This window comes from Phascolarctos cinereus, unplaced genomic scaffold (assembly GCF_003287225.1).
Source record: "Phascolarctos cinereus isolate Bilbo 61053 unplaced genomic scaffold, phaCin_HiC Scaffold_5;HRSCAF=322, whole genome shotgun sequence".
Lineage (NCBI taxonomy): Eukaryota > Metazoa > Chordata > Mammalia > Diprotodontia > Phascolarctidae > Phascolarctos > Phascolarctos cinereus.
Window position 1 is genome coordinate 373,791,318 of NW_027555958.1, and position 26,931 is coordinate 373,818,248.

At 45.3% G+C, this 26,931-nt stretch overlaps 1 protein-coding gene across 1 annotated transcript in view; it reads left to right on the top strand.

Moving 5' to 3' along the window:
- PLXNA2 (plexin A2) overlaps nucleotides 1-26,931 on the top strand; it is a 309,803-nt gene that overhangs the window by 239,890 nt on the left and 42,982 nt on the right. The window contains 1 exon segment of the mRNA XM_021007813.2: nucleotides 18,809-18,960. Coding sequence (XP_020863472.1) covers nucleotides 18,809-18,960 — 152 coding nt within the window.

Consider the following 26,931-nt stretch of genomic DNA (forward strand, 5'->3'; position numbering starts at 1 on the left):
CAGGGTAGGGAGCCTGCGGCCTCCAGGACATATGTGGCCCTCTAGGTCCTCAAGTACTGCCCTTTGACTGAATCCAAACTTCACAGAACAAATCCCCTTAATAAAAGGATGGACTCAGTGAAAAGGCCACACTTGAGGACCTAGAGGGCCATGTGTGGCCTCAAGGCTGCAGGTTCCCCATCCGTGGGTAAGACACAGTAGCCTTTGAGGTCCCTCCCAGTTTAGATTCTGTGATTCCGTGTTCTCTGAGCCTCAGTTTTATCTGTCATCTGCAAGATGGGAACAATAACAATTATGCTCCCTCCCTCCCAGTGTCATTGTGAGGGAAATACTTTGGGAAACTTAAAAGTACCACAGACACACGTTTTTTATTCATGTGGTGGCTGCCTCCCCCAAACCTGGTTCCCAGGGCCAATACAGATGTGATCTGAATATCTCCTTTGCTGAAGAAAGAAACATTAGCCTGAGACACTGTGCTGCCGGAGAACGGTGTTTGTCTCCAGCTGGTGCCCCAAAACGGCTTAGCTCCCCGAGCTGCGTCTACAGCTCCGTGCTTTCTCTCTGATCCTAGTGATTTGACACGTGTGCTGACCTGAGAGCCTGGACAGTTCCCTTGTTCTTTTACATTAGCAGTTATCCAGCTCAGCAGCCGGCTCTCTGGGCAATGCAGAGGATGTTAGCAGAAACCGACAGACCGCTAGCCCTTTCCTACTCCCTCCCGCCAGAGGCCCCCTCTGCTGCTTTGCACCCAGGCCAGCCTTAACAGCCAGGGAGCTGTCCCAGCGACTGAACAGCAGCATCCTTGCAATCCTCTTCTTTTTTATGCCTGTTCCTAGAGGGCACCCAAGCTGTACGGAGGCTAATTAACCCCCTGAGGTAATTAGGCTATAATTGATTTTCCCAGATAATATATCAGCAGGGGGTAGGGGCCCTAAGCTGAGGTGTCTCCCATTAGTTTTATTCAACCAGAAGCAATGGACCGAGAAAAGTAAGGCCCTTAAGGAAACCGAAGCCCTTGAAGCAGAGAGGCCTGGGCCTTCTGAGAGGCCTCCCTCACTGTAGCAGCCCCTCTGTGGGGCAGGATGTCTGCAAGAGGCCTTTCATTCCCCATAAGCTAAAATATCCTCCTTCATTTTATTCCTCCCAACCCTTGCCCTGCTTCTCCTGTCATCTCCCTGCAAAAGTCATTTTTAAGACTTTTTTTTTTAAGCATCCCTCTGGGCTCATAGTCAGCTGTCTCTGCTCAACTTGGTGCAACCTGCAAAGAATTTTTTTACAGTCTCTTAATCACTAGGATTTATGAGGACTATTGCTTCTCTTATTAATCTCCCCATAACCACCACCTCTCACATGTACACACACAGTTCGCTATCACAGACGATCCATTTAAAATGGGCCCCTGGACAGGTCCAGGCCACCTCTGGAACAGTGAGGAGAGGTGTGCCAGCCCTGGGGGAAGTCTTCAAGCAGATGTTGGGAGACCATTGGCTTGGGACTATTGGTGAGAACATTCACAGAGCTGGTCTAGGACTGGACTAGATGGGTCTCCCCACTTCTTTGCTTCTGAGATTCTATGGGGACTGACTATATCTGAGCAGGATAATCCAATTTCACATCCAGAAAAGGTCCTTTCCTGAATTGTCTAGGCTTGGTTCTATCCTGCCTTGAATGATAGGAATGAATGAAATGACCTGGTGAGGACCCTTCTCCTTTAGAAAAAGGAGGGATTGTCTTAAGGGACATGTGTTCTTCTTCCCTTAGCCCCCCTCCCCATTGTCACTATGGCAACCAAGCCTATCCCTTAGAGACTCAGCCTTCCTGGCAGCTTCAGGTAGGATGAGTCAAAGAACCTATTGATTTTCCAGTTTGCATAAACTTCAGGTTAGGACCCCCTCAAGACTCTCCATCTGCTCTTTCCTAGCCAACTCTGGTGTGATAATGATGCTGCCTCCCTCGGGAGCTATCTCAGGCTGTTCCCACCTCGGCTGTCAGCACTGTGTGTGTGTGTCTCAGTGCACATATGTCACCTGTTCGACCCCCAAAATGGGAAAACTGTAAATGATTGAAAGCCCAAGAGATTCCTGACCCACTGTGCTTGATTCTCCCAACCCCTTCCGCTCCCCGCATTTCAGGAAGCCTAGGTGACCTGGGACCTTCAGAGTAAGGAACAAGTGAACTACTCCCATTTAGGAAGTAGAAATCTGGGGAACAGATTTCTCAGGAAGGAGGAAGCGAAATACACCCTTGAGAGGATAAATCCCCTTGGAAGAGAGCAGGCCACGGAGTTTAGGATTTTAGAGCTAGAAGGAACCTTAGATACTCAATGACCTCCAAAGTGTTTTTCCAGCTCTCAATCAGTTACCTCAATCAATAATAATGTAGTACAACTCCCCTTTTTGTAGATGAGGAAACCGAGGCACAGAGAATAAAAGTGGAAGCCTACAGTCACACAGCTGTGCATATACACTGGTGGGATCACAGTGCTAGTGATGGGAGGAATGTTAGAGAGCATCTGGTCCACTTCCCTTGCTTTAGACATGAGGAAATGGAAGGCCAAAAAGTTGACGTGGGTTTCCCAAGTTCATACAAAGAGTGTGGGATTTGAATCTAGATCTTCTAGCTGCAAATCTAGTGCACTTCCCTTGACAACATGTTGCTGAAATGGAAAGTTCAGATTCTATGGGAACAGTTTACCCTTTGGATAGTGTGCTTATCCATTAGACTGTGTTCTCCTCAAGGTCAGGGGTCTTCTTTTGTCTTTCTTTGTATCCCCAGCACTTAGCACAGTGCCTGGCACATCATAGTTGCTTAATAAATGCTTATTGGCTGAATGACCACTGTCCAAGTCCCACCACAGTTTTCATAGGCACACACACACACACACACACACACCCCTGAGCACACTGAGACACTTGTGGGAAACCTGGAATCTAGTCTTACTTCTGCTACTATGCGATTTTCACCAAGTCGCTTAATGTCTACAGGCTTCATGCTCCCATCTCTCCACTGAGAAGGATAAATCTCACTTAGGATAGTCTCTACACAGTGCTTCTTTTAGGCATGGGGGTCAGCAGGTATTGTCCCCATTTTACAGAAGAGAAAAATGAGGCCTAGAAACGTGAAGCTGCTTGCCCAAAGTTATTCAGCCAGAATTAGAGCAGGGACTCACAATCAAGGCTTCCGACTCCCAGACCAAATTCTTTCCGCTATTCGGGGCTGCCTCTTCTAAACTAAAAAATGAAAGGTTAAAGTTGAAGGGGACCTTGCAGACCATCTAGCCCAGATCCCTAAACGATGTCCCATAACCTTAGACAGTAGGGTGGATTGGAAGCTTGAAGTGGGACGATCTAGGTCTGGGTCCTGTCTTACGTAACTGCCTCTTACTGGACTTGACCTGGAGTGGGCATCTCTCCTGGGGCTTCAGTTTTCTTCCCTATAAAATGGGAATGATTTCCTGTAACATCGGACTTTGTCCTTCATAGGCTTATTCTGAAGATCCGATGAAAGAAAAGGTGTACGGCAGTTTGTACAGATCGTTGTGCTTGTCAGCCGCTGTTACTCTTTCTGGCTTTGCAGCTCTCTGACGTGACAGGCACTCACCTAGGCCCGTACACATGAGCACATAGCACCCGCCCACAGACAAGCACTCCCTCTTCCTGCCTTGGCACTTTTCCATACGGTTGATAATTGAGAACACAGCAGTGCAGAGACCTCTTGGCCGAGCCTCATCTCTTGCCTGAGGTCATTCTCCAGCTCTAACCTCACAAGGGATACCAGAACCTGCTTGCCCTGTAGGCTATATAGCTCAGGACCGAACCTTCTCATCTCTCTTCCCTGCCTTGAGGCTGTCCATCAGCGCTGCTAGTGTAGTAGAAAGGACAATCTTTGTGATCTTGAGCACCTCACAGTCTCCCTGGTCCTCAGTTTCCTCATCTGTAGAGTAAGAGGGTTGGATTAGATGGCCTCTAAGATCCCCTTCCTCCCTACATGTGACTTAAGAAGCTCTGCATCTCAGTTTTCTAATCTGCAAAATGGGGCCAATATAGTCCCTACGCCAAAGGCTATTTTGAGGCTCAAATGAGATAACGTATGGGAGGTACTTGGCAGAACTTTAAAGTACTCTATAAATGTCAGTGACTACTGTGGAGGGAGGATCACAGAGCACAGCCATTTTGCCCATGATCATTCTGTCCAAGGACCCACAAATCTGACCAGGAAGCCACTGCCAATTTAGAACAGGATGAGGCTTAGGAAGTCTGCATATTCCAGTCCTTGGAGATTTGGTCCAAAGAGTTGGACCAGGTAGAATCACGTTACTCTTCTGTTCTCCATCCAGAGCAGGAAGGGATATTCCAGTGTCCCAAGTACAGAGCTTCCCAGAAGATTCTAGGGGACTCTCAGCGAATTAGAGAAAATTGGCAAGTCTAGGCATGAAGGATCAGGATCCCCTCAACCCAGCCTGCTTCCTCTGCAGAATTAGGAACAACGATCTATTCATTAAAGACTACAGAAAGGCATGAGGTGACCCAGTCAGCATGTTTGAGGCCAGCCACCCCTGGGCAGGAGGGCTCATCATCTCAGGCTGTTTCTAGAGGGGAGACCAGGATCAGCCTTAATTTACACATTTTCTGGTTGTGAAGATTAATAAGAAGTCTGGCCAAAATAATGACCTGAGCCCCAGATTTCCCAGCCCAGATGCTCAGATGTCTCAGACATCTCAGCTTGATGGAAAAGCCCAGAGGACAGGTCAGAAATTGGTTCACAGCTACTCATTTGGAGTAGAAAGGAATGCAAAGTGAAAGCAGAGCAAGCTAGAAATGGGATGGATGGTGGGTGCCTATACTTGGTCTGGGTGTTTCATAGGATTGGCTCTGGGAAGGACCTTAGAAATCATCTCATCTAACCCCCTGATTTTACAGATGAGGAAACTGAGGCCCAGAGCAGTAAATGGCTTCCTCGAGTATAAAGTTACAGTGCTGAGATTCAAACCCAGGTCCTTGAGGTGATCTCATGGTTGGTCCATCTGACTCTTCGTGACCCCATTAGGGTTTTTGTTGGCAAGGATACGGGAGTGGTTTGCCATTTCCTTCTCCAACTCATTTTCCAGACAAGAAAATTGAGGCAAACAGGGTGAAGTGATTTGCCCAGAGTCACACAGCTAGTAAGTGTCTGAGGCCAGACTTGAACTAAGGAAGACTCTAGGCCCAACACTCTACCCACTCCGCCACCTTGCTGGTGATCCCAGGCACCTCCTCACCTTTTGCACCTGTGGTGGGGGTGAGAGTTGAGAGTCAGAATCTCTTCATGTTCTGAACTGAAAGCATCTTGCAAATCAATACCTTACTAGAGCGAGGCAGCCTTTATGACAAGGAAAGAGTAGCTTTTACAACTGGCTTCCATTTATCCTCGGCTGGCTTACCCACTTTCCAGATTTTTTATCTTTGGTCATCTTCTGTAGTGTCCCTTCCAGTTCTAAATCCTCTGATCACAGCTATTGTCAATTCAGTGTGTGCCTTAGGAGATGCAAACTTTATGTAAGTCCTCCTCCAATGTCTTTTTGTGGTATGGGGGTGGTCTCTGGTGCTCAAAAGCTAAGCACAAGCTCTGAAAGTGTCTACTGAGATGGAAAGCTTTGAGTGAGGGCCCTGGGATAAGATTGCATGTCATCTGTGGACCGACTTAGCTATGGTGAAGAGGCCCAATACCAGACTGACCAGAGGACAATGAAATTTTAGACCATAAATGGTCTAAAGACCATCAGCTAAGCCTGAAAGAGGGTGCCATCTAAGTCAGTGGAAGGAATACCCACACCCTCGAAATCATGTTTCCTTCAGGTACTCAAGTATGTATATGTATGTGCACAGAGAGGCGGCCTGGCTTAATACACAGAGAGCTGCCCTCAAAGCCACAAAGACTTAGGTTCCAGTCTGGCTTCTGATGCATACTGGCTGTGTGATCTTGAGAAATCATTTATTTCCTCAGGGCTCTAGACAACCCTCTAAGATAAGTTACAAAGCAAGGGACAGATCTGCTGATAGAGTGAGCTCCCAAAATCAATGAAATCCCAGGTCCAGACCAAAAGTATATTCATATAAATATACATATACATACAGGATCACAGGATTAGAACTGGAAGAGTCCAGGCCTCTCAATATACAGATGAAAATGCTGATGCCCAGAGAAGTGAAATCCCTTACCCAAAGTCACAAAGATGGGAAATGATAGAGCTGAGATTCAAACCCCCATCTTCCAGCTTAATATCCAGGGCTCTTTCCACTGTACTGATCTGTCTTCTCTTTTTTCTCTTTCTTTCTTCCTTCCTCCCTTTCTTTCTTTTTCACTTTCTTTCTCTCTCTTCCTTTCTTTTTTCTCTCACACATTTATATATGCATATACATATACAAAGCAATGACTATGTATGTTTATATGCACATGCTGTTTGCTATATACAGATATAAAACTATTATCACATAAAATCATAATTTACATGACAAATCAGCTGCTCCTACCAAAAATGTCATAATATTGCATTCCAAATCAAAATGTAATTTGTAAATATCTTATTAACTCCACTAGTTTCACTCCCCCTTTCTGAGATTTCATTAACAAATTATGGCTTTGTAGGTAAGCCATACGGAATTTCCTGTGACCCTTTTAGATTTAATGACTTGCCCAGAGTCACACAGATGCTAAGCATCAGAGAGAGGTCTCCCTGACCATAGGACCAGCACTCCTAGGACTCACGCATACAGCTATACACAATACTAAACATTCTTGCCATCCTTGCCATAAACTCACATACTAAAAAAAAGTTGACTCTCTTTCTTTTACTCCCCATCTTCCTTCATTATGGAACTAGACTTATAAAGGGACTTATGGGCTGGGTCATTTGTGAATAGTTATCTGCAATGCTGCACCAAACCTCGCCTTAGAGGCCATAAGCCAGCTGTCCCAGGCCATGGGGATGACTTGCTATAAAGTTCCCAGCAAATAAATAAATAAGTCATCCAGCTTCGTGGAGAAACAAGGCAGCTCTCTGATCTCCTGTTCATTTATTTGCAGGCCTCATTAATATAACATCAGTGCAACAAACAGCTAAAGGGGGATAGTGTCAGGATGAATAATGGAGTTACTCTGCTGAGATAACAATTAGGTTTTGAATGTACTATCAGCTAAGACAGTGAGGATTCATGCAGGGCTGAAGAGCTGGGGCTGTCGATGCCATAGACTCCTGCTGAGCTCGTCAGCTGGGCTCCAGCCTGCTTGGTGGAGCTGACACATGTGTGTGCACATGGGCACACACATGAGCACACACATGCATGCACACACACACACCCCCAGAGGCACACTCTGAGAAAAGGTAGAAAAGCCAACTGCTATTTTGCTCCTACTTTCCCTGGGGCCCTCTATTTACTCCAGTCTCCACTCTGTTGGGACAGGCTGAGACAAAGACTCTGCCGCAATGGGGTCAACACTACTATCTTCAAACATTGGAAGAGACTGAGCAGCTGGGAGGGAGAGGTAATAGCCCAAACCCTCGAGGGGACCATAGCAAATGCCTGAAACCCTGTGTACAGGGGTCAGCAGCGATAGATACTCCCTATGGAGCCCCTGGATGTGAGGTATTTTAGAGAAGACAGAGGCTGTGCCCCCGAGGGTGTACATGAGTGAGTGACCCAAAGGAAAAGGGAAAGAGTAATGGAAAAGTCCATTATCCCAAAGCTCAGGAAGGCTTCATGATGCCAGAGACATAGCTTGGTAATCTTTATGTCCCACTCAGCAGGTGGTGCGGCGATCTTCGTCCATGGTTGTCATATAAATGAATGAAGGAAAGAGCAAATGAGGCATGGCGTGAGGGGGAAGGCCGTCGCTTGGGAGTCAAAAGCCTTACATTCTCGCCCCTGGCTCAGCAGTGCTAAGCTACCGTGGATGTGTTTCTTGGTCAAGCGCCTCATGTCCCTGCACCTGGCTCCTTATGTCCTTATGTCTCCAAACCCGACCTTCCCCCTCTCCCTTCATGTCCCAGATTGCCATGAATTAGCAAACACAGACCCAGTGGCTTTTGAATCTGAAAGAATGAGGACACAGTATGATGGAGTAGTGGCAAAAGCACTGTATTTGGAATCAGAGGACCTGGGTTCAAATCCCTTCTCTGCCGTACACTAGTGATATGACTTTGAATAATGTGCTTAGCCACTCTGGGACTCAGTTTCTTCATTTATAAAAGGAAGAGTTGACCTTTAATGTCTCTTCCATCTCTAAATCTATGTTCATGAGATCCTATGGATTATATTGATACAATATACTGGAGAAACAAGGCAGCTTGGCTTATATTGATACAGTGACTAAGGATATAATCACCAATCAGCAAACAGCCGTTCAGATAGATAGAAATTCAGCCTGAGTCTTCTAACGAAGGGCGGAGTGGGCCTGTCAAAGAGAGAAGTGCTAGGAGAGTCTATATGGGGTGAAATAGAATTGTTTCTGTTCCTCAATGGGGTTGCAAAAGGAAGGTGGGCTGTTAGTTGTTGTTTTTTCCAATTAACAAAAATCTACTTTCTCTTCCTTCCCCTGTTGGAAAAAAGGGGGAAAAAAATAAAACCTTGATAGCAAAAATGCATTATCAAGCAAAGCAAATTCCCGTATTAGTCATGTCAAAAAAAAAAATACGTCTCAATTTGCACCCTGAGTCCATCATTTCTGTCAGATGTTTCATCATTAGTTCTCTGGAACCATCGCATTACTTGGAGTTCTCAGCTATTTCAGTGTTGTTTATCTTGACAGTGTCTTGGTTATCATGTAACTTGTCCTCCTGGTTCTGCTCACTTCACCTCAGTTTCATATAAACCCTCCCAGGGTTTTCGGAAACCATTCCCCAGAAATCAGGTTTTTTAAGAACCAAAGAAGCCCCTTACGGGTGACTTGTACAATCAGCTGGATATATAGTCTCAGACTTCCCTCGTCAGTGACTGGGCCAACAGATGGAAAGAGCCCTAAACCTGGAGTCAAGACCTGAGTTTATAACTCAGCTGTACCACTACCCAGCTGTGTGGCCTTGGCTAAGGCCATTACCCTCTCTGAACCTTCATTTTCTCATCTTTAAATCCAACTCTTTCAGCTCTGACAGTCTTTGAATCTAAATACCCCTTGAGCCAAAACTACTTTACCTCTGTGGGTATTTGCATTACCACATACAAGATTAAAACACTCTACAAATTTCCATTTCCTCATATGTAAAACAAGAGGATTGGACCAAACGAATTCTTGAGTCTGTTTGTTTTTTCAAATAGATATCTTTTGTTTTTACATTGTCTTTATTTCTAAATATAGAATTTCTCTTCTCCACCCCACCCCCAAGGCCATCCTTTGGAGCAAAAAAATTTCTAAAAAGAAAAAAGAAAGAGTAGTTGAGCAAAGCTAGCAGCAGATCAGCTGGATCTGACAGTATTTTCAATGTTCACACCCATGGATCAGATGACTTCTCCAACTCTAAATCTTTGATCGTGTGAACCCTTGGTTCTCTAAGAACTGGGCAGGCTGAGCTAGAAAAGCTGGTGAGGCACCCCCTCCATGCAAATGACACTCCCCCAACTCAAAAGGGAATCTCCCATCTCTTTCTCTCCCTACCCCCCCATCATTCTCCCACCTCCAGCTCAATCCCCAGAGCTTCCATATGGACAAAAGCCTTGTAAAACCTGAGCCATTATCCCCGTGGATCTTATCCAACATGCCTCCTGCCCGGCATTCACTAGACAGCCAGGGCCAAAAATTCACCAAAGTGAAAGTAACCCTGAAAGCAAAGAATCTCTCTTGGCATCCCACATCAAGCCAGTGAGAGAGGGCAGGGCAGAACTCTGGTGTCCCAGCTCCCAGCCTCAGCCTGATCTTAGACTGTGACAGTTTAATCACCTCATCCTCAGTAGCAGCCAACATTTATTGACACTGTAAAAGGTGTAAGACAGGGGCTGGAGCCAGTCCTCAAAGACTTAACAATCCAGCTGGGGAACAGGGACTTGCTGCTCTACTTTGATAGATCTGTGAGCTCATTAATGCAGCTGCCCCCTTCACTGAGGGAGACCACAATTCAAACATGCCCTTTCATTTTATGTGGCACAGATCAAATTTGAACCCAGCACCTCTTGACTCCAAACCCGGAGGTTTCGTGCTGCTAATTCACAATGAATTAAAAGGCAGAATTAGGGTCACGAATCTTTATTGCTTGATGAACCCTAACAAATGAGTAAAATAGCCAGTACTGGGTCTGAATGGGGCTAGGAAGCACTTCTCAGAATTGAACAATTAGAGGGGACCTCAATAGCCATCTGGTCCAGTTCTTGTTTTGCAGTTGTTTTTCAGTCACATCTTACTCTTTGTGACCCCATTTGGGGTTTTCTTGGCAAAGATACTACAGTGGTTTGCCATTTCCTTCTCCAGCTCATTTTACACATGAGGAAACTGAGGAAATAAACAGGGTATAGTGACTTGCCCAGGGTCACACAGCTAGTAAGTATCTAAGGCTAGGTTTGAACTCAGGAAGATGAGTCCTTCTGACTCCAGGCCCAATGCTCTATGCACTATGGCACCACCTAACTGCCCTCCCCCCAATCTGGTCCAACTCATGCCCAAAAGGAATCCCCACTATAAGCTACTCTATGTGTAGTCATATAGCTTCTGTTTGAAAACCTCCAGGGAGGTTCCCCCTCCACTTCCCAAGGCACTTCCCACTCCACTTTGGGGCAGTTCTAATTGTTATCTAATCATTGATGCCTCCTTCTGCTTTGGGGAGCCAAACAGAAGAGGTCTAATTGCTAGATACCTGACTTCCATAATCTACCAGCAAGGTCCTGCAGAGGAAATATAGTTGAGTTCCTTCTCCTAATGAGAAATGGGGCTGTGAAAGTGAAGGCCCACCATCACCCCTATGGGTTCCTCCAGGACCCAAAACCTCTCTCTATGTTCACTCCTTTCATTCCATCTCTGTCACAGCATTGACTGTGGGCCCCATGCCCTAACCCTACCTAGGCCTTGCCCTGTAAAAAAACCAAGTTAGGCCAGGAGTGCTTCCTACCCTGCTAAGCCCCTGGGCTTTCCAGTGCTTCCTGATTCTGGTACATCCCACTGGATCTCCCTAGCTGTAATTAATCGGTTGCATCTGCTCTCTTACCCTGGGGCGGCTTTGTGGCACAGTTCCCTCCCAACCATTCAATTAGCTGCTGTAAGAATCAAGAATGGGGGCGAGTGTAGCTCCACGTCGGCTGTTTTCCAGGTCAGGTCACCCACGGAGGAAAACAAACTTGACAGGGTCTGGCAGTGGAAGGCACTTGGCTTGAATGCCCAAGGCGCCAGGCTTGGCAAGAGATGGATTTCTGCTGGCTGGTTGGGTTTCAGGAGGTGGGTAATGGGGCAGGCCAAACCATAGGCCCAATCTCACACATACCATGACACTACTGTGGGCTGAATAGTTCCTGGCAAGCAAGCAGTCTTTAGCTCATTCTCCTGGCTTCCTCCTAAGTGGTTTGACCTAAGCATGCTGACACTGCACTTTCCCCCTACCCACTCCCTAAAGAGTCAGAACTTGGAATGAACAAATAAATTAAAAGAACACATGGACACATGACTTTGGGACGTATTAATAGGCCTGGTCACATTGAACAGGTGGATAGTTTAGAATCATCATGATAGTAATAACAACTAATATTTATGGAGTGTTTTAAGCTTGTATGTAGTAATACAAATATTTTAACTCACATTATACAGATGAAGAAATGGGGCACAAAGAGCTTTAGTGACTTACCCACGGTCACACAGCTAATAAAGGTATAAACTATGATTCAAATCCAGGTCTTCTGATTCCAAATGCATCTATATAAAGTCTTTCTACTGTATAATAATGCCTTTCTTGTGGCACTAGAAAGAACCATAAAGGTAATCCAGTCCAACCCACTCATTTTACAAATGAGGAAACTGAGGCCTGAGATCTACAGATGTTATTGAATCGCAGCATTTAGAGATGGAAAGGATCTTAGAAATATTCTAGGGCCAGATGAAAAAAGTGAGGCATAGGGAAGGGAAATTACTTGCCCAAAGTCACTCAGCTACTTTGTGATATAAATTCAGTTCTATGAAGGATCTACTTAAATGACAAAAACAAAATGACACTGTGGTTGCACTCAGGGAGCTTGTGATCCACTCAAGGGTGTGACAGGACATAAATAACTAGGATACAGGTCAGAACATGGCAGGTGCATAAAGAAAGATGCACAAGGTGCATCCTTGGAGAGATCCAAGAAGGAACAGAAAGATCACTGCTGTCTCAGGGGATATGGGAGCCTTCTTCAGGCAGGAGGCACTTGTCCTGGACTTTGAAGAATTAGAAGGATTTCAACATGCAAAAATAGATAGGAAGAACATTACAAGCATGGGAATTAACTTAGAGCAAGCCTGTAGAGTCTTGTGAAAGAGAAGGAGTATAAGGTCAGGGTAGGAACACAGGTGATGTTCAGAGCTTTGAATTGTTGTTCGGTCTCGTCTGACTCTTTGTGACCCCATTTGGGGTTTTCTTGGCAAAGATACTGGAGTGGTTTGCTGTTTTCTTCTCGAGCCCATTTTACAGGTGAGGATTGAGGCAAACAGGGTCAAATGACTTACCCAGGGTCACATAGCTAGTAAGTGTCTGAGGCCAGATTTGAGCTTGGGAAGATGAGTCTTCCTGACTTCAGGCCTAGCACTCTGTCCACTGGGCTACCTAGCTTCCCTGTCTCAGGCACCCACTAGAGCTTTAAATCAAGGCTAAGATTGGACTTTAACCTGCAATTCCCACAAGTGGCTATTGAGAATTATTAAAGATTATTGATCAGAGTGACCTGATCAGAGTTATGCATTAAGAAAATTATTCAGGCAGTGATAGGCATTGGAGAGGATTGGCATCTACAATCCCCAAGTCCCATCCTCGCTGATGGATTTTTTGGAGCTGGAAGAGATGGTGTGTGGTTTGAAGTGCTACTTGTCCTGGATGATATAAGAAGGACTGGGGCCCAGGGAGCTTCCTTCACAGGGTATCTACTCTGGCCCACTCCCTTACTCTTTGGGGTTTCCAGGAACTCGACTATTATTTTCCCGATAGTCACCTTCCTCCTTCTCCAGCTCCAGTTGTGTAATTGTAGGCATTGTGGAATTTTAAATCTGGAAAGGGACCTTATAGATCAAGCTGGTCCAAGCTGCTCATTTTACCTTTGAGGAAACTGAGTGCCAAAGAAGCTTGCTCATAGTCACACAGATAATAATGACAGGCTGGGATCTAAACCTGGTCTTCTCCTTCCAAAGCCAGTGTTCTTTCCACTGGACCACGCTGTCTCCATACCATTCTCCTCTAATTGTACCCACATAGAGAGAGGTAGTTGCCTGCGCTGGTGAGTTGAAGCCAGCTCCCACTGCCTCAGGAGGGCCCATTGTTAAATTTTCAGTATGAACAACACTACAAATCAGGGCTTAATTAATTGTTTTGTGAATTGCTAGACTTCGAGTGATGGAGACAATATTAATCATTCAAATTAAATTTAAAAATTTGTTGTACATACCTTTTTTTTTTCTGGACAGCCAGTTATTAAATATTTACTAGTATACCCCTCGGTGGACCTATCTGACCTTACCTTGCGGTATGAATGAATTTTTGTTTCCTCCAGTTGATAGGTTCCTTTAAGTTGTGTTGAAATAGGACTTTCATAAATCAAATCATATTTTAAATTCTCTAGGACATTTGGTTATTTAAAGGAACCCTGTGGTGAATCATCTCAAAAATCAAAGAATTATCTCCTAATTTCCATTTTTAAAAAAGCAAGATGTTCACATTTCTGGCTTATTTAAAGTGAGGTACATCTACACAATGTCTCAGTCCATACCTGAGCGGCTTGCCATCTGTGTCTCCTGCTTAGAAAAGTGCTCCAGCTACCCATGGCATGGTCCACAGCATCCTAGAGTCTTTTATACACTCCAAATTCTATGGAAATGGGGGACCACCTGGGTTTGGTGACTGCCTGGGCAAAATGGCTGTGCCAGGCTCCTTCTCCTAAGAGCTGACACCCAGGTTAGAAGTGACTCAGCAAGACTTGTATGTTCCCTGCATCTGACTCTCTCCTGGTCTGATGCCCCCTTGCCAGAGCTATATCACTTGTCAGCTAGTCACTGAATAAACTAAGGTTCTCATTCTCTAAGCACTACAAACAGGATTATACTGCTAAGCTGTCCTACAATAGCAAACCACTATAGCAAATGAGGAGCATGAACTATCCTACAGAAAATAACAAACCATGCAGCCTACCATAGTGGAAAAGGCACTGGATTTGGCATCAGGAGGTGGGTTCAAATCCTATCTGTGTTGCTTACTACCTATGTCACCTTTATCAAGGCACTTCGTTTTTCTGGGCCTCAGTATTCTCATCTGTAGAATAAAGGGAGAAGGCAAAAAATGATCTCTAAGGTGCCTTATAGCTCTGAAATTCTGTGATCCTGAGAACTGTGTATGTGCTACCCTATAAAACATTTTCCATGGTTACCCTGCAATAACAAATGTGTATCTGTGAGTAGTAACAAGCCACGATTCCAACAAGCCACTGCCCCCAAACCCCATCCAGGGACACCCCCACCCTCTACAATTACCCACCAGTGCCCCAGAATGACCCCGCAATAAAATCTCAGCTCCCTACCTTACCTGCAAGAGGAAAACATTTTTAGGTTCCCAGAAATATTTCATTTTTCAGCTTCTCTGAAAGGTTGTAATTAACCACGGCAAGGCAAAGACTGGTTTGTTGTTTTTTTTTTCAATGGGGAGAATATGTGACAGAGGCTGAAGGGAGAAGGGGTGGGGAGAAGAACACCACAGCTGTAGGTGGGGAGGGGGCTGAGGGCTGGGGGCCAAGGGGACCCAAAGACTGGAGAATGCAATTTCCTGAGCTCCTCAATAGAGAGCCAGTGGCAAATGGCAACTGTGATACTAATGATGTTCTCCTGCAGTGGCAACCCTCTGGAGCCCCCCTCCCAGTGACCCAATAATGAGGCTCCAGTTCCCAGAGCCCACGGGGCCTGAGGCACCTGGAGCTAGGGTGGGAGGATAGAGGAGAGTAGGGGGTAACCCAATTGTCACTGGGTATTTTTAGAACCCCTAAAGGCAGACAGGTGGCCAGTGGCTGTGGCTTATTGCTGGAAGCTTCTCCCCCTCCACAGCAACCCCCTCATTCCCCCCAAGTAGAGGAGGCCCAGAGACACCTTGGCAAGCTCTCCTCCGCATCTTCATTACCTGCATGTTTTTCTTTTTATTCATGAGGTGAAATGGTTTATTCCCAGGAAGAGGCCAAACCACTGACCTGTGGAAAAGGGCCCCTAGGTATAGCTGTAGGGAAGTGACCCAGCTGGGGCAGAGGCAAGTAATGCCATCGGAGCCCTCAACTCTTTGTTTGGACCTGAACTCAGACCTTTGCTGCCCACTTGTTAAGCCTAAGTCTTCTTGACAGTTAGGAAGACACTTGGTGGCACGTCTGCCGAGACATAGAAGGGAGAAGGAGTGCTAGGTAGCCAGGTTACACAGTGGAAATGAGTACTAGATTTGAGATCAGAAAGACGAGAGTTCAAATCCTGGCCCAGGCACCCACTAGCTGTGTGACCATCGGCAAGTCACTTAAATTCTGTCTGTTTCTTCCCTCATTCATAAAATGGGGATAATAATAGCACCTACCTCACAGAGTTGTTGTGAGGATAAAATGACTAAGCATTTTGCAAACTAAATTGATAAAATTATAAAGCATTTTAGCAAAAAAATTGTAAAGCATTTAGAAAACCTTGAAAGGCTCTATGAATGTCAGTTATTATTATTGTTTACAATAATAGCTGGACCCGCCCAAAGGCTCTGCCACCATCATTTCTCTGCCCATAATCTCCCAGCAGCTGGAATGGCTTCTGGGAGAGGGGCCTGGTTGTGCCTATATCCTAGGAAGGAAACAAGGATTTTTGTACACCCTTGTTAACGGCAGCTCGGAGCCTACCAGTGGTACCCACAATATGGCGGCCCTTACAAATTCATAGGTCTGAGAAAGAGGGATTCTAGCCAAAGTACAATGTTCAAGGAAAGTGACTAATCATCCAGGAGACCTGAGTTCTAGTTTCTACTTTGCTTTTTGCTGGCTCAGAGACCTTGGATGAGTCACTCTCTCCAATCAATCAACAAACATTTATTAAGTGGTTTTTTTTTTGTTGTTGTTTTGGGCTAGGCAATGGGCTTAAGTGACTTGCCCAGAGTCACACAGCTAGTGAGTATCATGTGTCTGAGGCCAGATTTGAACTCCTTCTTGATTCCTTCTGAATTCAGGGCCGGTGCGCTATCCACTGTGCAACCCTATTAAGTGTTTTCCATGTGTCAAGCACAGTGCTAAGCCCTCAGGGCAGCTAGATGGTGCAGTGAATAGAGCACTAAGACTGAAGTCAAAAACACTCATCTTCCTGAGTTTAAATCTGGCTTCAGAAACGTACTGTGTGACCCTGGGCAAGTCACTTCACGCTGTTTGCCCCAGTTCCCTCATCTGTAAAATGAGCTGAAGAAGAAAATGGCAAGCCAGTCCAGTATCTCTGCCAAGAAAACCCCAAAATGGGCCCCAAAGAGTTGGAAATGACTGAAAAATGACTAAACCACATCAACAGCAAAGCCCTGAGTACAAAAAGGGAAAACAAAAACCATCCCTGAATTCAAGAAGCTTACATTTTGTCGTATGGGGGAAGCGGAGAAAGGAGAGATGAGCCAGATAATCTCTAAGATCCCTTGCAGCTCTTAAGATTCTTTGATTCTAGAAGAAAGTCTGCTTGGGAAAATCTTCTTTCCTTCATAAAGATATTTATGGAGTATCTCCTGTGTATGTATGGGCCACTGAACTGAGCATTGTGAGGAATGCAAAGCTTCCTAAGTTGGGATTCCCACTCTCAGAAAACAAGCTATCAGAGGGTTATAGTACGTGCACCCAGAATAATGCTAATACAAGGCAGTATGGGATAATGAGTGATAGGCCAAGGGCTGTAGGAGTTGGGAAGACCTTAGTTCGAACCCAGCCTCAACAGCATATCTTATTAGCTATGTTAGCCTGGGCCAATCACCAAAGCTCTCTGAGTCATCATTCTCATCATTGATAAAATGACAGGGTTGGACTCAATTGCCTTTAAGGTCCCATCCAGTGGGAAATCTATGATCCGATTAAGTACAGAGGAGAGAGATATCACTCCTGACTGGTGTGATAAGTGAAGCCCTTATGAATGAGGTAGCATAGCAGATTCCTCATGTGTATGAGAGAGGTCATCAGCCCAGTTCTTCTACTGTGCCCAGAACATGGCAGCTCAAGAAGTGAGTGACATAAAACTGTCAAATTCACAGTCATAGAGGCATCATCTTTCTAAGCTGAAAGGGAGCTTAGGGTCCATCTTATCCAACCCATTCATTTTGCATATGAGGAAATTGAGACCCAAAGAGGTTACCCAAGGACACATATATAGTAAATAGCAGATCCAGGATTTGAACCCAGGTTTTCTGATTCTAAATCCAACATGCTTCCTACCATGCTAAAAATACCTCTATCCAATACTTAGTTTATGTCCCTCACAACACCTAACTCAGTATTGAGGATGTAGTAGCCTTGCACACCTTCGCCGATGAATGGGGGAATGAATCAAGGGAGACAAAATTCTTCTGGGGCAAGGACACCGGAGTGTGGAGTAAGATTTTCTGGTTTCCAAATCTACCACACCATACCACCTCCCCTCAGGTCACTCAAACCTAATATATGAGCATCACCTATTGGGCCTCAAATTCACGTTAACTGGAGGATTGACTTTCCTTCAAGGAGCAGCCCACACCCGTGGGAGAATCTGACAGTACAATCTTACCTGTTACCCAGCTCTGTTGTAAAGGGAAAAATGAGATGCTTAATTACCTCAATTATGGGAGGCACTGGGGTGCAATGGAAAGAATGATGAATTTAGAATCACAGGACATGAGTTCAGATCTCAGGACTGCCATCTGTTACCTACATGACCTTGAGCAAGTCACTTGACTATTCTTGGGCCTCAGTTTCCTCATCTGTAAAATAAGGAGGTTGGACTAGTTGACCCCTAAGGTCCCCTCCAATTTTAGGTCCATGAATCTAGATCCATCCTAGTAGGTGTGGAGAAGTCATCTGAAAGCCATTTCTGTTTCTTTGAAATGAATGACATTTACAGATTTACCTCCATTTGGAAAAAAAAAATTGTAGATATCTTTTGTTTTTATCTCACTATCCTTTCCAGATATAGAACACAACTATGCCTATTATTAAACCCTTCCTTGTAACAAAGAAAAGTAAAGCAGAATTTTAAAGTGAGATATAAGTATAAACTATTATGATGATTGTTATTCATTCACTAAGTATTTACTGAGTATCTGTCCTAAAAAAAAAAAAAGTAAAGCAGAACTAGTTGATACAGTAAACACATGTGACAATGTCTACAACATTCTGAACCTGTAGTCCCCCACCTCTCTGGAAGAAGATATGTTTCTCGGACCAAGATTTCTTCATTCTGTTTTATTTCATACACAGTGAAATGAGTCTAGGTTCCCTACTCACAGGACAGCCAATGACAGAACCATTGGCTGTCCCCAAAGTGGATCATACAGATGAAGGTAGCCAGACCCAAGTATCCAAGAAAGTCCTCCAACTTCTCAGAAGCACAAATGTTCTTGATAACAATATTGCTACTGGTCACCATGGTTTACTAACCCCTGTTGCTCATTCCTCTGCAGATTTTGACCATGTCCGGCCCCCCTGAAGGAGGGACTCGAGTCACCATCCATGGTGTGAACCTGGGTCTAGACTTCTCAGAGATCGCCCAATATGTGCAGGTGGCTGGGGTGCCATGCACCCCCCTCCCTGGGGAGTACATCATCGCTGAGCAGTGAGTTTACATTGTCCTGACCTTAGCTTCTCTTAGTCGGAGAGGGGACCCCTTTCAAGAATAGCAATTGGGTATGCTTTCTCCTCTCCCCCAGGGGCCTTTCTGACACCAGAGAAATACAGTCTTACTGGACACCCTTCCCCAACTTACACACCTTACTCTCACCCCTCAGATGGTCCTTACCTTTGTGTCCATCCACATAAATTCCCAAAGTTGGAAGAGACCTCCAAGGTTTTCTAGTCTAACCCACACCTTGAAGTGGCTCTCCCTACTGGGACTCCCCACCTCTAAACCCACCTCCTAACCCCCCTGTACTTACAAAATGGCATCGAGTGAGATAGGTGGAGAGCCAGCCCCAGTGCAGGATGGGCTAAGGGAGGTTTATTCACTGACCACCTCCCCCAGCCCCCAGCTTCTTCAAACACAGGATCCTTGGCTATGCTGTGACATCTCATTCAGAACCCTCCCTACAGCACAGCCAAGACACTTTTCCCACAAACGTCAGCTCTTCAACCTCCTTCCCATCCCGCCCCCACCCTCGGCTTCCTCCCTCCCAGCCCCCATTGGAATGCATCCCACATGGTGGGCTGCAGGCGACAATTTGTTTGGCGCATGGGGCTATGACAGCAGCTTAATCCGAGCAGGGCCTCCGCTGGAGCAAATTCATTTATTTCACTAAGGGAAATGTCAGCTGGAAATTAGAAAATAGCCATGTAGCGGCGGACAGGCGGACGGGGCTCCAGGAGTGACATATGTTCCAATTTGGGGTGTTCATTTGGTTGCGGCCAAGGTGGCGGGCAGTAGGGTGGGGACTGTAGGAGGAAAAGGAGGGGAGCTTTCCACCATGGGCTTTTTGGGGAGGTTGGGGTGGGCAGTAAAGACATACTGAATGATTCTTTTGATAAAGTAACCCCAATTCTACTGAGAACATAGCTCCAGAAAGAAAATATGGTGGTCTTGAGGAAAGGCTAGTCCAAGGGCACCAGGCATTGGGGCATAGTCAGATCATCGCTTTGTCCACTTCCTCCTGTCCCGCTCCCTCTTCTCCCCACCTTACAGTTGGCCTGTGTTGGTGAGGCATAGCCCTTGGCCACCAGGTTTCAAGATTTCCTAATCTGGCTTCCTGGGGTCAGGAATTCTAAGGCTGTTAGGAGCAATCTGAGCCCAGCTTGATGTTCAAGGTCACAACTAGCCATTGCTTCTTGAGGAAGAGGGAGTGGGAGAGGCTCATTTTGGAGAGAGAAACTTCCAAGATATTTGTGGGGACTGCTGCGGGGAGAAAAGCGGTCAGCCTGGGGTGAAGACATCAAGGGACCTGTAGGCTAATCAGCCCTGTCCGAAAACTCTTCTTAAGGAATGTGACAGAGCAGGAACAGAGAGAGAGACAAATCAAGGAAGAAAGACGGGGAGGGAAAATTTTAAAGGAAAGAGAAAACAGAAATGGGGGGGAGCATTTGAGAGCTGGATTTATTCCAGGGTGGATGACTAGAGAGAGAGTGATCAGGAGCCATGGCCAGTCTGCAGGGAACCTCACAGTGAGAAAGGCCCTCTCTAGGAGTGGTGCCTTGATAAGAAGTGTGATTCGAGGGAAAGAGAGCTAACTTTGGTGGGAGGCAGAGGCCCAAGGCTCAAGTGCTACCTCTGATGCTTACTACCCCATGTAGCCTTGGACAAATCACCCCACCTCCCCTGGGTCTCAGTTTTCTCATCTATCAAATAGGTATTGATCTAAATGGACTCTGAGTTCTTTCTACCTCTAAATGTATAATCCTATAGTCTGGGCAGGATTCTGAGACATGCTGCCCTGAAAGTTCCCTTGAGTTTCAAGCACTTACCTCCAGGCTCCCCTGTCCGCCTGCCAAAAAAAGAAAGGAACAGGTATGGGAGAAGCTTCCGAGGTCCCTCCAACAAGAGAGCGAGGGAATGTCCTGCTTTTAGCTGAGAGCTCTTGACTCCTAAATTCCATCTTCTTAACATAGATCTCACCAGTGCAGCTCTGGCTTCCCAGCAAGAGGGGAAGGAACTTCATTCAATGCTGACAGAGGAGCCATACATGAGGAGATAAAAGCAAAGTGTAGAAATGCAGGGTCAGAGTAGGGGTCTCTCCCAGCAGCACCTCGCTGGCAATTACCCTTGAAAACCACCACAGTATTCTTCCTTGTTGAAGGGGCAGGCAGGAGGGATGGAGCGAGCCTTGGGGCCTGGCTGGATGCAAGCATCGCTTTCCAGTGGCGCCGGGCTCATTAGAGCTCTCGAGGTTTCAAAGTTTGTTAACATCATTAAAGCCTTCATCCCGGGCAGCGAGCAGCAGGCGTGATCGTTACAGATGTCTTCGTGAGATGAATCTGGCTAGAAGGGCCCGGCACCGGGGCCCAGGAAGTGGTAGGATTGGCGGGCCGGGTAATGACTCACCATATGTTCATGCCGGGCCATCTATCACTCAGCAATTAGGTTAATGTTGGTTAAAGGGCCCCACTTAGGCTTATAATCCGTACCCCACAGATCTGGAGGGGGGGGACCTGGTAACCAGGAACTTTGGGGAGGTGGACCTCCCAGCATTTGGCTTTGATACCTCCCTTACTGGGGAGGAAAGAGGGAAGGTCAACCCCACCTCAGGATGTCAGGTTTGGCTCACAGCCTCTCTGGCCTCACCTACTCACTCCTGCTGACCACCCCCTAGTGACCTTCACCCCTACGTACCAGGAAAGTGCCACCTACAACCACATGTCCTACACATGGGGAAAGTAAGGAGGCCCAGCTTAGCAGACACCTGCACAATGAGTCAGTGAGATAATGAAATCTCTGCTGGATGGGGCCTGGAATTCTCACCATCAGAAATCAATTCTTTGATGGACTGTCTCCTGAATAACCCTGTTAAAATGTAAAAGTTGCCTGGAAAAAAAGATACCATAAATTAATAGAGCTGAGACGGCTTTGGAGGTGATTTATTCATAGAAGCTAGAGTTGAAAGGGACCTTAGAGCCGGTCTAGTACAACCTTCCCATTTTATAGATGAAGAAACAGTCTTGGAGAAGGTGAGTGACTGGCCCACAGTCACTCCCCTGGTGAGCAGCAGAGCCAAGATTCAAACCCAGAGCTAATGACTTGATATAATTCTCTTTCCATCTAGTGCAGGAGAGAGAGGGACTGGACCTATGTTTCATTTTTATAGGGAACTCCCCGGTGAAGAAATTCCCATTACCAATGCAGGTTAATGCCTCTGCAGTTTATGATTTTAGAAAATTGCCTAGAGCACTAGATGGTTATATGACTTGCCCAAGGTCACACAGGCAGCATGTATCAGAGCAGCTCTTCCTGATTTAGAAGCCAGTTCTCTCTCCACTAAGCCATGTTGCCTCTCTGATCTAACCAGCCCTGCCACTCCTCAATTTTACAGATTAACAAAAGAAAAGCATTGTAATAGCTATTGTTGGGTATTAACACACTGGGGACTTGGGAGGTTTTAGGGGACAGTGAGAACTGAGGACTTGGGATGCTAAAAGCAAGAAGAGGCACAGAGAGGGAGACAAAATCTCCTTACCATGCCCGAGCTTTACCCATGGAGGGAGCTATGAAGGACAGAGTCAGGGGACAAGAGCAGAAAGAAGTACTGCACAGCAAGGAAACGGTGCTTGTGGCTTGGGGTCTTAGAGTCATAGAATTGTAGGGTTAGAAGGGGTCTTTGAGACCACCTAGTGCAGCCCAAACATCAATAAGGATATTCTTTACAGCAGATCCTGTAAGTAGCCACTGAGCTTTCATTAAAGACTGGCAGAGAAGGGGAAGCCGCCCCCGTCCTGGGCCCTCCACCCCACCTTTGGAAGGCTCTCACTTAAGTTTTGCTTTCCACTGAGCCAATATCTGCCTCTCTGCTCTTCGAGCTTGCTCCTAGAACTGCCATCTGAGGCCAAGCAGAAAGAAGAAAAAAAAAGCTAATCACTCTTCCACATGACAGCCTTTCAAATACTTGAAGACAGCTATCATGTGTCCCCTAAGGCTTCTCTTCTCTGGGCTAAATATCCCCATTTCCTTCAACCGATACTCATATGTCATGATCTCAAGGCCCTTCACTGTCCAGATTTCCTTCCTTGGGATTTGACTGTAAAATATATCCTACCTGCAAAATCTTGTTTCTGACCCCGTTCCTTGAGCAACGTTTCCCCGGTTCCCAACCACCACCACTGGGTACATGTTAGTCAGGTCTTCTTCGGCCTTCATTAACAGGGGGATGCCTGCTGGTTATCAGAACCCTTACGAATCTTGCCAAGGGCCTGCTGCCTCCATCCCACCCACCCCCAGTACAGGTTGACACCAAAGAAGTCTACAGAGTTTTAAAGTTAGAGGAGACCTTTAGGATCATCTAAGTCCATGGCTCTCATTTTAGAGGTAAGAAAACAGGCCCAAAAAAGGAAAGTGACTCACCCAAGATCTCATTGCTAATATGTAAAAGAGCTTAGATTTAAACCCAGAGCCTCTGCTTATAGTTATTGGGCAGCTAAGTGGTGCAATGGATAGAGCATTGGGCCTGGAGTCGGGAAGACTCATCTTCCTGAGTTCAGATCTGGCCTCAGACACTTACTAGCTGTGTGACCCTGGGTAAGTTACTTCATCCTGTTGGCCTCGGTTTCCTCATCTGTAAAATGGGCTGGATAAGGGAATGGCAAACCACTCCAGTATCTTTGCCAAGAAAACAGACTGAAACAAACGAACAAGGTTTTCTTTTTCCACTGTATATACCAGCCACCTCAACACTGTCCCTATGCCCAAGTCCTTTTTCTGTTTGCCTTCCTTGCCCAGTACTTCTGATCTATCACCAGCCCTAGGAAGCAGTTGTACAACTTTCTGGCCACTCTTCTTTTGGTCTACAAATGATCTTCTAAACGATTTGCCCGTAAGATATATCTGGATTCCAAAATCTTGTTTTGTTGCGTCCCCAACTCCAACTTCCTCTAATACCTCCCCCACCTTTTTTTAACCCTACCAACCTCTTCTCTAGTTCCTTAGAAGACATCTTTGGTTACAGCAGACTCACTCTAGGACTTCCTGCCCTCATGGACATAGAATCCCAGGAAAGTAGATCAGAAAAGAAATCATACAGTTATTTTAGTCTCTATCTGATTGGGCTGTGTAGTGTCATGTAGTGGGGCTATGCACTGGTCTAGGGGCATGTTCAAATCCTGGCTTCTCTGCTTGCTAGCTGTGTGACTGTGGGCAAGTTACTTCCCCGCTCCCAGCCTCAGTATTTTCATCTTTAAAATGGGCTTGATCCTACCTTACAGGCTTATTGTGAATAAAGTATCTCGCAAGTTACAAAATGCCGCATAAATGTGAATTGTGTTTTTTCTGGTTATCATAAAGGACTAGAAGCTATCACTTACTGTTCTCCTCCCTACATCTTTGATTGCTCCCTGCCCCAAAACAGTTTGTTTTATTTAGTTATATTTTAAACTAAACCCTCCTTGATAGTTTTATTTTTTAAGTTGTACACTGGTCTCTTGACTAATAATAATAGAAAACATTTATATAGCACCTCCAGGTTTACAAAGCACTTTACATATATTAACTCATTAGAGCCTCATGCTGGTCCTTTAAGGTAGGTGTTACTATTATCTCCATCTTACAGATGAGGAATTAAGGCAAACAGGGTTAAGTTACAGCTAGTAAGTATCTAAGACAGTGTTGGAACTCAGGACCTGTTAAGACTCCAAGTCCTGAGCTCCACCATTGGGCTGCCCAGCTGTCTCTGATTAGATTTGGGAGATAGCTAGGCCAGTGTGGGGTACTCAGCCACATGTGGCCTTCTAGGTCCTCGGTTCGGCCTTTTCACTGAGTCCAAGTTTTACAGAACAAATCCTTGTATTAGGGGAATTTGTTCTCTGAAGTTTGGATTCAGTCAAAGGGCTGCATTTGAGGACCTAGAGGGCCACATGTGGCCTTGAGGCTGCAGGTTCCCCACCCCTGGCTAGGCCCTAGTCTCTTGAACAAACCTTTTACAGACTATCTCTTGGGGCAGGTTACTACTGGCTAATCTCGTCTCTTCTACATTCAATTTAGTTCAATTCCATTAAATATTTATAAGATGCCTACTGTGTACAATGCACTGCTCCAGGTATGGAGAGTACAAAGATGAAACAACAAAATCTTTCTTTTTTTCCAAGGAATTTATAGTTCAATATGAGAACCAGACAAGTACAGAAATAAAGATGATACAAGACAGAATGTGATAAGTGCAAAGGAGATGTCCAGAGTGTTTGCTATGAAAAACATGAGGAAGAAAAGTGAACTTTCAGCTGGGAAGATCAGGGAAGGTTTCGTGGCAGAAATAGATGAGAGCTAGGCCTTAAAAGAAGATTTTAACAGGAAGAGAATACAGAAGAGGACAGACCAGGCCTGAGGGTTGGTCTCAGCGGACAGGATGAAATTGAGGAGCAAGACATCCAGTTTGGCTGGAACATAGAGTGACTGAAGAGCAGAAAATGAAATGAGTCTGGAAAGCTAAACCAGAGCCAGATTACAGAAGGAGGCCTTGAATGTCAGTTTGCATTTGATCCTAGGAACAGGAGAGTCACGGAAGGTTTTTCAGCAGGGGGTGACATGCTCAGCGTTGTGCCTTAGGAGTCTGATTTTTGGCAACAGCATAAGGACAGATTGGAGAGGGGAAAGGCTGGAAACAGAGACCAGAAAAGAGACCATAGTCATCCAGACCAGAGATGATTCAAACCTGACCTAGAGTAAAGGTCATGTCAGTGGGAAGGAGGCAAGCAGATGGAAGAGATTTTGTTGTCTTTCATTCTCATTGGGTTCCAGTTCAAAGAGCGTCTTTCTCCATATTCAGCAGTATACTCTATTTGGGACTTATAGCTACATCATGTCCTGATTGCAAATGTATATACACCCATGTGTGTTATGATATATACATGTATTCGTGTGCATGTAGCTATGTGCATGTATACATGTGTTACAGATACATACATTCTCCACATGTATACACGCTGTTGTATAAATATACATGTGTGTCGTGATATCCATGTACCTGTGTGTCTACACTATAAATATGTATGCACATGGATGCATATATATACTGTGTTATACCATACATATATAGTGTGTATATATCTTCATTTTACAATTGAGGAAACTGAGGCAGACAGCAGTTAAGTGACTCACCCACAGTCACATAGCTAGTAAGTATCGGAAGCTAGATTTGGACACAGGTCTTCCCGAACCCAGGACTAGCTCTCTATCCAATGTGCCGCCAAGCTACCCTTCTGATATAGAGATAGACAGACAGACAGACAGATAGACTGACCTTCAACAGATCCATGATGTCATCAGTATAAGCATTCCCTCTGCCAGTGGTGTCGGACACAGCCCATCCTTTTAATCCTATGGGATTCTCCCCCATGGTTTTCTGCATATCTGTCATAACCCACCCAATGCGCTAGAGGTCTTTCTCTTGTTCTTTTAATATTTCATGGATACCAGTATCCTAGAGGTTACATTTCCGGCTTGTTTTTATCCTCAGGTCCCACAAGGCCATTTTCTTTCTTTTTTTCCTTCCTTCCTTCCTTCCTTTTTTTCTTTCTTCCCTCCTTCCTTCCTTTCTTTTCTATCTTGCTTTCTTTCTTTCTTCTTCCTTTCTTTCTCTTTCTTTCTTCCATCCATATTGCACCCTCTATGTGTCAGGCACTCTGCTAGGTGCTAGGAATACAGGTATAAAATAATTCCTGTTCTCAAAAAGCTTACATTCTATTGAGGGATACAACATATGCATATATAAACACATACAGAATAAATTTATAAAGAACATGTGCATATATATGCGTATTTACATATCTCCAAGAAATATAGAATATAATCCCAGGAATAAAATGAGTAGGGAAAGAGAAAAGTTTCCAAGAATTTAGAAAGTGGAATGAAGAAGTTTTTTGTTTTGTTTTTTTTAGGGGTTTTTTGGTTTTTAGGCAATTG